The sequence below is a fragment of the Medicago truncatula genome, chromosome 7, assembly GCF_003473485.1.
Source record: "Medicago truncatula cultivar Jemalong A17 chromosome 7, MtrunA17r5.0-ANR, whole genome shotgun sequence".
In the NCBI taxonomy this organism is placed as follows: domain Eukaryota; kingdom Viridiplantae; phylum Streptophyta; class Magnoliopsida; order Fabales; family Fabaceae; genus Medicago; species Medicago truncatula.
The window spans coordinates 6304262-6318653 of NC_053048.1; the positions used below are offsets into that span (position 1 = coordinate 6304262).

At 31.6% G+C, this 14392-nt stretch overlaps 1 protein-coding gene across 1 annotated transcript; it reads right to left on the reverse strand.

Moving 5' to 3' along the window:
- Positions 1–6556: 6556 nt before the first annotated feature.
- LOC25497648 (uncharacterized) lies at positions 6557–11833 on the reverse strand. The gene is made up of 5 exons (XM_013592271.3): positions 11285–11833; positions 11153–11197; positions 10601–10882; positions 10116–10288; positions 6557–7160 (listed from the first exon to the last, which is right to left on the reverse strand). Exons 1-5 carry the CDS (start codon positions 11508–11510, stop codon positions 6963–6965), a joined length of 924 nt encoding a protein of 307 aa, XP_013447725.1. The 5' UTR covers positions 11511–11833; the 3' UTR covers positions 6557–6962.
- Between the last annotated feature and the right edge of the window lie 2559 nt (positions 11834–14392).

The window sequence follows — 14392 nt, forward strand, 5'->3', positions numbered from 1 at the left end:
CACACTGACATAGGAGAAAGGGAGCCAACCGCAGGTGTGACACTCTATATTATTGACTAGAATATAATATAGAAATTCTCACTAAGGTACTAGCAACCGGTAGAGACTCAGGGTTTAAAACTCAAATAAATAGAGTACTTATTACATAAAGTATCCAAAGGAGTACATGTCACGTACTTCAAATTATTAAGGAATAAAAATAAAGAGAACTAAAAGAAAGGTTGTCACGTCGAACAACTCCTCGAGACTTCTTCTTTGCCCGTTCCTAATCACACGCCATATTTCCCAGAGACGATTATTCCCAACGCGCTCCTCTGAAAGGGTGAATTTGCTTCACCCCCAAGGGACACATCACTTTTCACAACACTTCTTACACTCTCTCTTTCAGTTCCATTACTGACTTGAGTGTTGGAGTGCTAATGTGCCTGGCCTGTATGCACCTTTCGTTCCACTGCAGAGACTCATCGTTGTCGTACCAGAAGCCGTTACCGTTTCGCTGGAACACTCTTTGCCACCGTTGCGACTCAACCGTTCTCACCGGATAGATAACAAGATTACTCACAAATAAAAAAATGACATTGAATAAACATATGTATAATTTTTTAGATAAAAAATTTCCATCACAACAATAAAGTTCCAAAAGGAATAGAACAAATTAAACTTTGAACAACAAACCTAAGGTGATATTGAGCTCAAAGCCGAGGATGAATGGGTACTGAAAGACCCACAACTCGCTTCAAGTCTCATGGCTTCCAATCACCAAGCCAAGTAATTATCTTATTATATTTGCAACTTTGTCGTTAATCCCACACAACTCAAACCTAAAAGAATTTCAAGCATAAGGATATTCCATGATAACAGGAGAGGATCACGATCTAAAAATAACATATATACACATATAAAAAAAATACAAAAGCAATGCCATGCATGGAAGAAACACATAGAATGGTAAGTATGCAGCACATGTAATTTTGTTCTTAGGAACCCAAATCCTTTTGGGGTCATAATATGTTAGTTTGAAAAGGTTTATTATCTTTCTTTGTTTTTGTCATGAGACATGTTTTGAAAAGGTTTCTTGTCTTTTCATGTTTTCATCATTAAACAATAAGAACATATGATATTTACATTATCAACTTTTGAAATAAAAATATTTTCTTAATTGTCGGTGACCTTAGTGAAAGTACATGTTTACTCTCAGGGACCAAATTCATAGTAAGTATGCACAGTTAGAGATATAATAGTAAATGTGTGTTTAATGAAAGACTGATTTTGAATGAAAGAGAGAATTAAATGACATTTATGGATTTGAGATTTAGAGATTTGAGATTCAATTTGGGAATATTGATTTTTGATCCAGGGATCAAAGTGATCATTTTTAACTTTCACTTTAGTCTATGTGACACCTCATATATATGTCACGACATCGTAAAACCTGTGCCACATCATCACTTAACAGAATTATTTAATGGCAGGGACTAAAGTGATAACGGAAGTGCACAGTCGAAAATTTCTTGTATTTAATCCTGAGTTAGGGACCTTTGTGATAGCGAAGTGCAAAGTAAGAGACTAAAGTGACCATTTGCTCAAATTAAATTTATATTTAATGTTTTTTATTTCTCATATTTATAGTAGAAGTCTTTTTTTTACCTACCTTCCTACCAACCTTAGAAGTCTTTTTTTTTTTTTTTCATTTGAGGAAAGTAAGGGTGCAAAAACATCACATAATCCATACATCTCACTATGTTGGCAGCCGAAAGATATCACATGTATCCCTAAAAAAAAAATATCACTTGTCATTTGCAACATCGCATAAAATATTTTTAAAAGTTTTAGGATCCGTTGGCATCAAATATCAACGAATTCGTTGACACCAAATCTTAACCATCTATCTCATTTAATCAAAATGCTCATATTTAATTCACGTCTCTGTTTGGTGAGTATCTTTTGCCTCAATCACATACTATTTTTTTCAATTATATATGTTACAATCATACGGTTTTAGGGATAATTTATTCCAAATTAATGTTCCAATTAATTTGGTGTAATTTCTTCCGCTACCGCACACCCTTTTGGTTTATTACTCATACAGTTTTAGGGACAACTTCTATTCCAAATTAATGAAAACAATTGTAAACAGAGAGGATGGTATTAAATCCAAGATTGACAATTGAGTTTCTGAAATTTTATTTCAATTTCATAATTATCGCTAAGTAATTGAATTCCCAAATTTTGGCATAAAAAAAAAATAGAATTTTCAAATGCAAACCCTAAATATAAGCATTTTGATTAAATAAAATAGACGGTTGAGATTTGGTGTCAATGAATCCTAACTCTTTTTTTAAAATAAAGGAAAAGATAAAGTAGAACAACTAGGTCAATACCCACAATAACACTAACACTAACAATCACGGTAACTAAACTAAATTACCTTGTTAAAAATCTTATTAAAAAACTCGACAAATAAACACTAACACTAACAATCACGATAACTAAACTAGTGAAAGAAAAAAGAGTCTCATTCACATAAGTTAAGTTTTCCTTTATTCATAATGATATTGACATTTTGAAATTATATCCTGGATGTGATGTTTGCATCAATTAATTCAATGCTTTTCCAATGAATACATTTATCAAAATTTGGTCCTTCCTTCAAAACCTTACAACCACCATTTGTATTGTTAATTTTCCAATTGCAATGTATGCAATCATCCCACCTTTCATCATAAATATCAAGATAATGATGATATGGACTTCCTTTCCATGTAAAGCTGCACCAATATAAAGTATTAAGATCTGGAATCACATTAGGCCTAAATGAAAATATATAAATTTCTCTAAACTTGATTGTGTGAAATCCAAGATCATCATCTTTTGATTTGCAATGAACGGTGAGGTCTAAAGGGGTTGGATTTGGTGCTATATCATTCTTAATTGTAACAACTACCTTTGGAAAAATAGCACTTATAGTGTCTCTAGCATTAAACATTACAATTAGTAGTATTGAGAGTTTTAAGGTAATAGCTTTTGGATCAGCCATAGCTAGATGCACAATACCTACAAAACTTATACATGTTGTTATTTATAGAACACTAACAATATAGTCTAACTCCTTCCAAATTTTAAAAAGGAATCATATTTAATATTTTTTTTGGTATTGACTTTGACTCAAATTTAATGATATAACTGTTTATAAAAAATTAATAAATATTTATTTAATATTGTGAAGTGGCTAAAAATAGGAACAACAAAGTTTGAAATGATGTCACAGAAACTTGCTACGCTGTTTGTGACAGAGCTGATGCAACTCTATTTAATTGGAAGAACTCACAAGAGGCGAAACAATAAATTATCAATGTTAATGCAGAAAAGAGGGTTGATAAATTTATCAAACCTTTGTCGGAAAGGTTTAAGTGCAATGTAGACGCCTCCTTTTCCGAGGGACTAAATAGAGTTGATATAGGAATATGTATTAGAGACGACCAAAGAGCGTTGTGCAACATATGATCTTAATTAATAGCATGTTTGTGCAACGAACAAAGGCATTTCATCGTAACATTTAGACGAAATAATATACAATCTAAACAAATCAAACATTCTCTATAAAATAATACACGTGGTATGATTTAGGTCTTATTCTAATTTAATGTTTTTCCAATTCAAAGTTATTTACTAATCCTACGTACCAAGTCAATGACTTATATATATTCTTTCAAAAACAAAAACAAAAGTCAATGACTTATATGACAACTTTCAATATCACATTAATTCAGACAATTATATTTCGTTTTAATTTCATTAAATCACCTACAAACAAAATGAAATGAATGGTTGACAAAATCAAAAGGCAATAAACAAATCCAATATTAAACCAACAATGAAGCCGTTACAAAACATACTCTCCTATATATTTCTCATTTCATTGGAGTTCATTGATCTACCCGTAATTCTTTTGACATTATCATCGATAGGGATGTTTGCGGTGCGGTTTGATTCGGTTTTGAGCATAAAAGTCATCTGAACCGCGAGATAAGAAAGCATGCGGTTTGGTTTGGTTAAGTTGATTTTTAAAAAGTCATCCAAACCAAACAAAAAATATTACATTAACTCTAATATTGCCAACTTGTTACAAAATAAACATAGGAAATTTTATTTTGTTGTTTATATGATAAAATATTAGGTAAAACTTATATCAAAATATGTAAAATTAAGAAGAAACATAAGCAAGAAATAAATTATTAGAAAGTAAAGGAAACAAATTCATCACTGAAAATGAATTAGAATCAAATCTGATGGTGCAACAATGGAAAAATCGAAAGAGATTATTCTTGAGCTATGTAATTGGGCTAGTACATGTTTAAGTCATTATTCTTACGATTTGGTTTGGTTTGGTTCGGTTGCTGAGATACAAACCGCAAACCGAACCGAACCGAACCGCGCGGTTCAGTGCAAAAGTCATCTGAATTTATCCGAACCAAGTGCGGTTTTTTGCGTTTTCAGTTTGGATTGGTTTGGTTTGCAATTTTTTATTGGGTTGGTTCGGTTTTGAACACCCTAATCATCAGAGTCCCAAATCCATAATTCTCTAGCCAATTTTATTTTGTTTTCTGAAACCCTAAAATCAAACGAAATGTTGCATGGTATATTCAAAGGATGCCTTATTACTTAGATACTTGTGGTGACTTGTTTTGCTGATCGACAGGTTCCGAAATAAATGGAAAATTTCATCAGTTGCGTTAGATAATGGAAAATGAAAGGAAGTACTTGACTTTGAAGGCAGCAGAATCGACAAACGTTCAGCTATTTACACGCAATAGGGGCATCAATTGCTGGTACATCATTTGTTGATTCTGCATTAATATTACAAAACTTGAACGGTCAAAACTATATATCACAGTCTCTATAGATTCGATATTTATTTTTGATAAAAATCAACATACTTACTATTGTGTGAAGGATAAAAAAAATCCATCTTATCCATGACCTTGGTCACATCTCATATTTTCTAAGCAGTAGGGGTCTCCTAATGCACCAAAGAAGACATGCATGTTGCTGAAATTCTTAAAAGATTTGATATGCAACACTGCAATCATGTAGTGACTCTTGCCGAGACCAAAATCATCTCTGTCAAGATGTGACATTAATGATTGATAACATCTCTGTCATTAACTTAACTAAAAATTCCATTGTGAATGAGAGAACTAACCATATAGGAACGAGGTTCATTCATTACTCGAGCGAGCAAATAAGTAAAGGAAGATCGAAACTGAAGTGTCTTAACCAAAGCTGACAAAATTGAAGTGTTCGTGAAACTAAGAGACTTGAATGGGATTGAAGCATTGACTAATCATGAATTTAGGTGGAGTGTTGCAAGTTAATTCAAAACTAGTAAATAATCATCTTACGTGTTACGCAAGTAACTGAGGAATTACTTGTCAGTTTCTTAAACCGACTTGGGTTGTTCTAGTGATATTGGCTTGGCTTGGGATCTGGGAGTGTGCTCCTCCTTGAGGTTTCATGTTCGATTCCCTCTGGTGTCAATTTAGGTGGACTAATTTAGTTTCTTAAAAAAAAAAAATCAGTTTTTTTTTTATTTTTGGTAGTTAGACGGTTATTTTTTCTATTATGTGTGCCACGTGTGTGAGCTATTACATGTCACTGCTTGTGATTCTTCTCTACGATGTAGGAGTGTTTCCATAGTATTTTATTATTTTAGCTCAATTTTATTATTATTATTATTATTATTATTATTTTTTTTTTTTGACAAAAGCTCAATTTTATTATTTGTTTTTTTTTTATTTTCTATTTTGGATTTTCGGCTTATTAGAGTTTTGCTATTTCCATATTCAAGCTTAACGGTTGTAGCCTAAGAAGCAATTTTTATTCATTCAATAATATTTTAGAGAATTTTCTCAATTTCTAATGGATTCTGAAATCCTATTTTCACAAGTTTGTCGCTTGCAAATTTGTTTCTTTTCAATCTAGGTTTAGCGCTTGCTAGCCTACGCTTCTGACTGCGTCACTCTCTCCCCATTTTCAATCTTCTTCTCTATTAACAAGCAAAGTGAGTGTGCAAGGGAAAAAATTAGTGAGTTTTTCTCTTGCTCTAACAGATATGTTTATAGTTTTCAACCAAAGACCTCATATACTTTTAATATTAAAAAAAAATAAAAAATAAGCATTCTCAACTACATTTGACAATATTACGTATACAAATGTCCTATGTGCAAACAACCTACTGGCTGCTAACCATTCATAGAGATATTTTATTTATATTTCTTCACTAACCTATTTGCAAATAAAAAATAAAAAATTTGTTTATATTATAGATTTTTCATTAATAAAACTTGTAAATATTTTGACAAGCTGTTCTATTTTGACAAGCTGTTTATCAATAGTGACTTGTGATTAAGACCAAAGGGATAGGAACCTTCGGATTCAAAATACATACACAAACACAAACAAGGCACACGTGAAGCTTTAGTTGTCATTTGTCAGCCAAATTTCACCACATAACATCATCATATCATATAGAATAAAATGGACCACTAGAGATATATAGATATAGAGAAAGAAAATGACACATATATATCATAGTGCTTCTATTGATCATAATTCCAATTCCTCTTGACTTTTCTATTTCAAGTAAAGCATTTTAAAAAATACAAACGAAAGTTGGTTGATCAGTTGATAATGAGTTGACTAATATCCATGAAGATGTGGATTTAATTTTCACTGTCGACGTAAATACTCCGTTGATGGATAAGTAAAAATATCTCGATCAGTATTTTTTGAGCTTCGAAGCCTTTCTTGATCTTGATGAATCTCTAGAATTAAACTTATCTAAACATTTGCTAATGAGAAACAAAGCATTTCAAAAAATAGCTCAAATGAAAGTGAAGTTAGAGAATCTCAAAAACCATCATTCATTCAAACCTACTCCTCCTTTAATTATTACATTTTCTTTAGCAACCCTTTGAAGTGATAAGTGAAAAAGATGGTCTTCTTTCTTTATCATCTTTATTTCTTTCTCTATGTCTTTTCTTTTTCATCATCCATGAAAAGCACCCTATTTGCTTGCAAAGTTGCTTCTCTTCTTTCTTTCTCCACTCACTCTTTTCTCTTTTTGTCTCCCATGTTTCACAGTTATCTTTTACCTCAACCTGCACATGCATTTCCACTCTCACATCAATGTCATGCTTAATTTGTGTGATATGCTTCTCAATTAATCATTCAAAAAAATTCTATAATTGGAAACACTTATGACTTATCAACCTCATTTCAATCATGTGTCATTTTTTTGTACGAAACAATTATTTTGTCACAAACCAATCCAAATGTAAAATTAACAACGAAAAAAATGAAATTCATGTCCAATTCCCTCGTCACAAAATTAGAGACAAAATTTGAGAGAGATTTCACGTTTTTCTCACTAATTTATGTTTTTTCACTATGTCCTATTTGTAAACCAATTTCATCTATGTCGAACATGGAACCTCTACAACTGTACAATGTAGGGACCGTTAAATTTAGAGAGAAATGGTGCAGTGGTAAAGGATCAAATTTGATCTATATAAGTGTAATTGTGTATTGAACTAATACTAGTGGTACAAAACAGATTTGTCCTGATCTATGCTTAAACTATTGGTGAGATTTAAGTTTAGATTTTATAAGCATAGGCATGAATATATTGAATCTTTTATGCAATTTAAAAAATTCAGATGGTAAAAACATTTTACTTTATGGTTTGATGAATTTAACTTTTATCTAAAGAAAATTATATATGACAAGGAAATGGTGTTCTAGATGAAGACAACAATAGTCTCCGTGAACTTAGCTCAATTGTTAGAAACATTGCATAATATATGCAGGGGTTGAGATTCAAACCAGACACCCCACTAATATTTTTAAACCAAACCAAATCTACCATGAGCAAATGACTAGCTACTTTCCATCCCAACAACTTTAATTTAGGTGTGATATCAAAATATTTATAAAATTATTCCAATCTTTTTTTTTTTGGTTAAGAATTATTCCAATCTTAAAACCGTTTTTTGAAGGCTAAATTGACATGTTGTAATAAAAAATATATTATTTATTGTTTAATGCACCTATATGTAGTAAAGTGTTTCTACCTAATTTGTTTGGATGTTAAGAGCCAATAATTCATATTATATAAACTTCAGCAGAACTATATATTCAATTTGAATAAAGAGAAAGAGAAAAAAAAAATGACCACTATTTATGACTAAACAATATGAACTAAACCTCAATCTTTAGCAACTTTTGAAAACAATTGAAATGTAGAATAGTCACATAGCATTATACTTCAAAGGATAATATCATGAGGTATGTATATATAAGTTAAAGTCTGCCATTTGTTTAATGTGACTATTCTATGATGTTATTATTGGTGAGATAATGAGCTTCTTTAATATTATGCTATATACAAAGTGGCCTTAATTTTTAAGTCCACTCCTTTGTAGATGGTCCTAATAATGAATGAATAGTATACAGTAGAATGAAAGTGAGTAGACAATTTGTGAAGTACCCCTGATGAAAAAATGCTGTACTTTGATTCAAGATTCTTAGTGGCTTCAAATGAGACAAAGGGAAGAGCTAAATTGAAAAAGAGCAGTACTGTTTAATTACTATCATGTTTGAAAATTGAATCATTGAAGAGGGAGAATCTCTATTGCACGGACACTTCATATTGAAGGCGTATTCTGGTGTCCGACATGTATCGTGACCGACACAGACACTTGTGATTACATTGAATTATGTCATTTTCTCAAAATTTTATCCGTGTTGACGTGTCTGTGTCAGTGTTATGTCTGTGTCTGTGTCCGTACTTCGAACGAGAGAACTAGGTTTGAATTTTGAAGTGACCTTTTGAATGGAGAGGTGTCTCATATGATCTACTGCAGACGGATGCTTAAATTAGTTTGAAACTCTTAGCAATGACCGACGCCACTCTCTGTAAGTAGTAGTAGCTCATTGTGTTACTCGTCCTCACAACTGAGACGGTGACCCAGTAAATGCCGATTTAGTAGAAACTAGGAAAGAGAATATTAGTGCTTCAAAACAAATTTTGTTCAATTGACACCGATCAAGTCATTGTTTCAACAATAAGGAAGTAAATGACCCTCAACTTCTACATAAAGGTGGCGACGTCCGTCATCGTCGAACTTTTGAATGATTTTCAAGATGTGACACTTTTTCACCGTAGCAATTGTCTAAAGAGTTAATTTTGAAATTTCAACTGGTCCAGCAACTTTTTTTCTTTTTGGATGAATGCAACAACTCTTAGTGAAAAAAAGAATAAACTTGATTCTTGAAAATGAGAGAACACTTTCATGACCAGAAAACTGATAGGAGGAAAGTATTGAGGGACCAAAAACTATAGAAGGAGGGGTGCTTTCACATGAAACAAAGAGGGACAAAATTGGAATCTATGAATGCCCCACATTATAATGTTGTAATCTAATTATATGACAACAAGATTTGATTCTTGTCTTGGAAAACACACCATTGGCCAAGGGTAGACTAGTTCATTTTTCATATGAATTTTGGAATTTCTTTTGGTTTGAAAATTTTGCAACAATCAAATGAAATTTCTGACTCTTTGATCTGATTTATTTGTATAGTTTGAAAATTTGTATCAAACCAAACAACAGGAAAATAACAAATTAAGTACTTTATTTTTAGAGACACTGGAAATTTCTTGTGTCCTAGTGTAACCTGTTCACTTAATCAAATAATGTAGCACAGACACGACACAACATGGACACCGACACATCAATACGGGATAATAATTTGATAAAATAACATAATTCAGTATAATTATAGGTGTTGTGTCGGTGTCAGACACCGATGCGTGTCCGACACCGGAACACACCTAATCTGAGGAGTTTCTCTGCTTTATTCAAATTCATAAAAATCAAATAAAAGAATCAAAAGTCTGTTTATTTTTAAACAACCCTTTCAGTTTTTACTGTGTATGTGAGTGGCTGAAAACAGGAAACACTAGAAGCAAACAAATACTAAAATGTTTAAGGTCTTAAATTAGAACTTATGCAAGATATTTTGATAAACTCATTGAAAAATTTAGTGCATACCTCTTCCTCAGATTTTGTTTTTGCATTTGAATTTGAACTAGGTGAGTCTACAGCTCTAGTTTTTAACCTCTCTATGATGGATGGAGTTGAAGTAGGGCTAGGACTGCTTGAACTAAGATAAGGAGGTGTGCTTTGAGTCCCCACATCTCTTGTCATTCCCTCTTTCTTCTTTTCTGCATCGAGATAAACAACTTAATTAAGCGCTTATTGCAGAAGCGATTATTACATAAGTGTTTATGTATAAGTTATTTTTATAACAAAAAATTAAATAAAGTCAAACAATTTTTTATATAAGTTGCTTTCGTAAGCTATCCTAGAGAGCTACCGGCTACCGGAAATAAGCTAAAAAAAGTTTATGGACATATCATCAGTTGTTTCCATAAGCTCTATAATCAATCTCGAAAAATGTTTATGTTAGCGGATAAGCTTAAATAAGTCAATCCGAACATGGCCGAAGTCGAATTGGGAATCAAAAGCATATGAACCTGGAATTGGAAATTTAAGAGAAACATCTTCATGTGTGTAAATTGATGGCTTCATTTGAATATGTCTTGCAGAATAAACAAGAGGAGCAGACATTGTGATTCTGTTTGTTGAGTTTCTGAATGATCTTCCACTAAGAGTTTTTGCTGATAAACATTCCATTGGCACCTCCCCTGAAAGTGGATTGCATATATATTTTTCTGCTTCATTCCATTTTGAATTTAATGCAAACCCTTCTGGAGATAAACACTCCCAACTGTTATAGCTTACCCTTGCTTGTAATGCTGCATGAAATCACCATTTCATTTATCCAAAAACTTTAGACCAAAAATATAAAATATATGAAATCATAAGCATGCTATTTTAGTATTGGTTTTAAATTGCAGTCTGCAACTGCAATATTAAGAATTTTGAGGTCTCTGAAACGGAAATTTAGATCATATAGACCATATTTTCCATAATTTTGCTTCAATATAAAGATTTGCAGTGTAACCGCGACCGCAATTTAAAACCATGATTCTAGTTGACAATGCGGTTAAAAAGCACATATTTACCTTTAAGGGCAGTGGTGAAAGAATATGTTGAAGGGTCAATTTCATCTGCAAAAAAATTGTTGAATTTGAGATGTAAAAGAAGTTAAAAACCATGAAATTCATGTGAATTAAAATGGAAAAAAAGTAATGTACCTTTAAAAGGGTATCCAGGAGAAGAAGCAGTACTAGAAATGGTTATATTTGATCTTTGAGACCTTGTATCTTCTCTAAAGCTTCTCATATAAGAACCTGAATACCTTCTAGAATTGTTGTTACTCTCTCTAGTGATTCTTGCTTTCACTGACCATTCTCTCAAATTAAAATCTGATTCATCTCTTCTTCTTGAACTATAGGGATATGATTCAGCATTGTAGGCCATGAATGAGTTATGAACTCAAAAGAGTAGAATCTTTGTTGTGGAATTTGTGGAGGTTTGAAAGTAGGTGTTGGAGGTGCAAATAGGGACTAGAAAAGAGGTTTTTTAGAGTGAAGGTTTTTGTCTTGAAAAGAAATTATAGGTAGAATGTGCCAAAGTTCTAAGAGGAGAGTGTGTGACTCTTCTAAATTTTGGTTTTTAGCTTTTTTTGAATCTTCAAAGTGCAATGACATGGTTTTAAATCAAAATATGTCTTTATATATTGAAAGTATCTTTGTTTCTTTTTTTGGTCTCTGCATTAAATTCATTGGACTACCTCTGTAAATTCCGTTCTTGGTTGACCCCTAATGTCCTATACCACATACTAGGTTAGTTTTATTTTTCAATTATATCATAAGATACCAATTATTAGATCCTGTTTTTTAAAGCTCAATAATTTTACACCTAAAAAATGACCACACTAGGTTAGTCCACTCATATTTTAACTTTGCATATAGACATCAAATCATGTTTTACTTTTTTTCTTCTTCAAGTAATCGTATTTGAGGCACTTTGAACATCTCTTTCAACTGATATTAAAATATTGGTTCGTCGTATTGCGGGACTAATCTCTTTGTTTAGACTACACCAACCATAGTAAAATATGGCAGGATGAATGTTTGGTTTAATCGTGTTGAAAGATGAATTTGAATGAACTGTTTGTACAAAACTGATTTTGATTAAAACGTAAGAGATTTAAATTTGAAAACACTCGCATAAAAGTAAGTTGGATAATAAATTTGAAACTAAACATCAAGTTTGAATGAAAAAGCTCCAAATTTAATTCGTCTCCTCTCCATATTTACTCAAAGACACTCAAACATTTCAAAATCAATTTTAAGTTTCTATAATCAAGTTTTCCTCCTATAAAAATGAATTCGTTAATGCACTAAACTTATGTTTTCATGTGCTTACTTGTTGAAGAAAGACAATGAATTTTTTTCCACCTTCTCCCTTCAAATTCCATAAATTTTGGATGGTTCAATTCATGACATAAAGTCGTTGATATCACTATCCATCCAGCACACAATTTTTTCATTTGAGACAATTTTTAAAACTTACAAAAAGGACTGATTGTTAGACATATATATCAAGGTGAATTTTCGCAATCTTCATGTTGGACAACGACTCTTCATATTTTCTGTTGGAGATTGTCACAATTGTTAGTATATATATATAATAACATCTACTCTATGATTTTATTTTCATTATTTATTTAATTAATTGAGATATTAACATTCTTATTTTTAAGATGATGAATATTTTTTAAAGTATAATAAATTCCTTAAAAAAAACACCAAGTAGTAACCAAAAAAATAAATAAAATATCTCTTCATTGCATCCGCCATATAATTGAATTGTATTTAATTTAAGTGGTTAAAGTGGATAGAATTTTAGATGAGGATTTTAATTCATTTTATATAAGAGCTCCTTCTTTTAATGGGGTTGGGTGCATATATATACCATAACATTGATTAATAAAATAATTTGAATGATTAAGGCAGGTGAGGATTAAATAAGAGAAAATTGAGAACAGAAATAAGAGAAAATTAACTCATTACAACAACTCCTTATTTATGTTACCCTAATATACAAAGGAAAAGATAATTCGTCCGGTACAATACATTATAACATCAATAAAAATTGTTTATAACACTGTCTCCAAAATATTAAATTGACCATACAATAATAGTGGACCAACATTGATAGGTTACATTTCTTGTAGTTTTGTACATATTAAAACCAACATTAGCTTTAATGTACACCACTTTATTTGAAACTGATGATGCACCAGACTCACCAAACCATTGATTTCAGTTTGATATGACACGAAATCTTAATTTTGATTTCCTGTTTGGGAAACACCTCCATTGAGTTGCAGTCAGATATGTTAGATGTGTTTCAAATTAAAAACACAAACATAGAAAAAACACAAACTATCCCAGGAAGTTTCTTGATAGAAAAGAGATACATAAATGAGGTGGCTTTTAAGGTGGAGAAGTGTATCATATGATATGCGGTGGAACGATTGTTCGAGACTGTAAGTAGAAGTTTGTGGCGTTATTTATCTTCACAACTGAGATCATGACCAATTAGGACGATTTGTTAAAAAACAAGAAAAATAAATATTAGTGTCTTGAAACTCAACTTATATTTATTTTTCTTATTTTTATTAAATCAACATAAATCATGTCACAGTCTCAGTTGTAAGGATGTAGATGACTCTGAACTTTTAATTAAAGTCAGTGACATTGATCGTTGAAATTTTAAACAATTTTTAATTATCGGTCTATCGTAAACCACATGTTACAATTACATCACTCCACTCTAGCAATTTTCCGTAAATGAAAGGTTTCTTCTAAATAATAATTTGAAGTGATAAAAGATAAATTAGGGATAGGTCATACATGCTTTGTTAACACTTATCAAGAAGACTAATGTCAGTATCAACTGCTAAAATGATTTAGTGCTTGTTTGGAGTGGTGTTTGACGAAGCAAAAGCATATCTGAGAATTGGAGCTTCCACATTAAAGTGGTTTTTTGCTCTAATTTTAAGCAAAACGTGATTTGCAGCCGCCCATCCAAACAGACACTTAGTGGGACACAAGCAAAAGGTGTATAATATTCTTTTTCAAATTACAAATGAACTTATTGAAGTTTCCCTCCTATGACATCTCCAAATATGAGCACTACTTTGGTCTTTGTTGTAACCTAGTGAAAAGCCCCAATGAGGGGTGGGTGAACCCTTCTGATTATCACTGTTTTCTAAAGTCCATGTTACAACTGGAGAATAATGAATGAGATAGCATAATATCAGTTTGTACTGTTGGGTTGTTTTCAGTATA

Excerpts from the sequence above, each read along its gene's own strand:
- LOC25497648 (XM_013592271.3), bottom strand. The coding sequence starts at position 11,510 with ATGGCCTACAATGCTGAATCATATCCCTATAGTTCAAGAAGAAGAGAT. Across the intron at positions 10,883-11,152 it reads TTTCACCACTGCCCTTAAAG|CATTACAAGCAAGGGTAAGC; the intron begins GTAAATATGTGC and ends GATTTCATGCAG. Across the intron at positions 7,161-10,115 it reads AAACAAAATCTGAGGAAGAG|GTTGAGGTAAAAGATAACTG; the intron begins GTATGCACTAAA and ends ATGCATGTGCAG.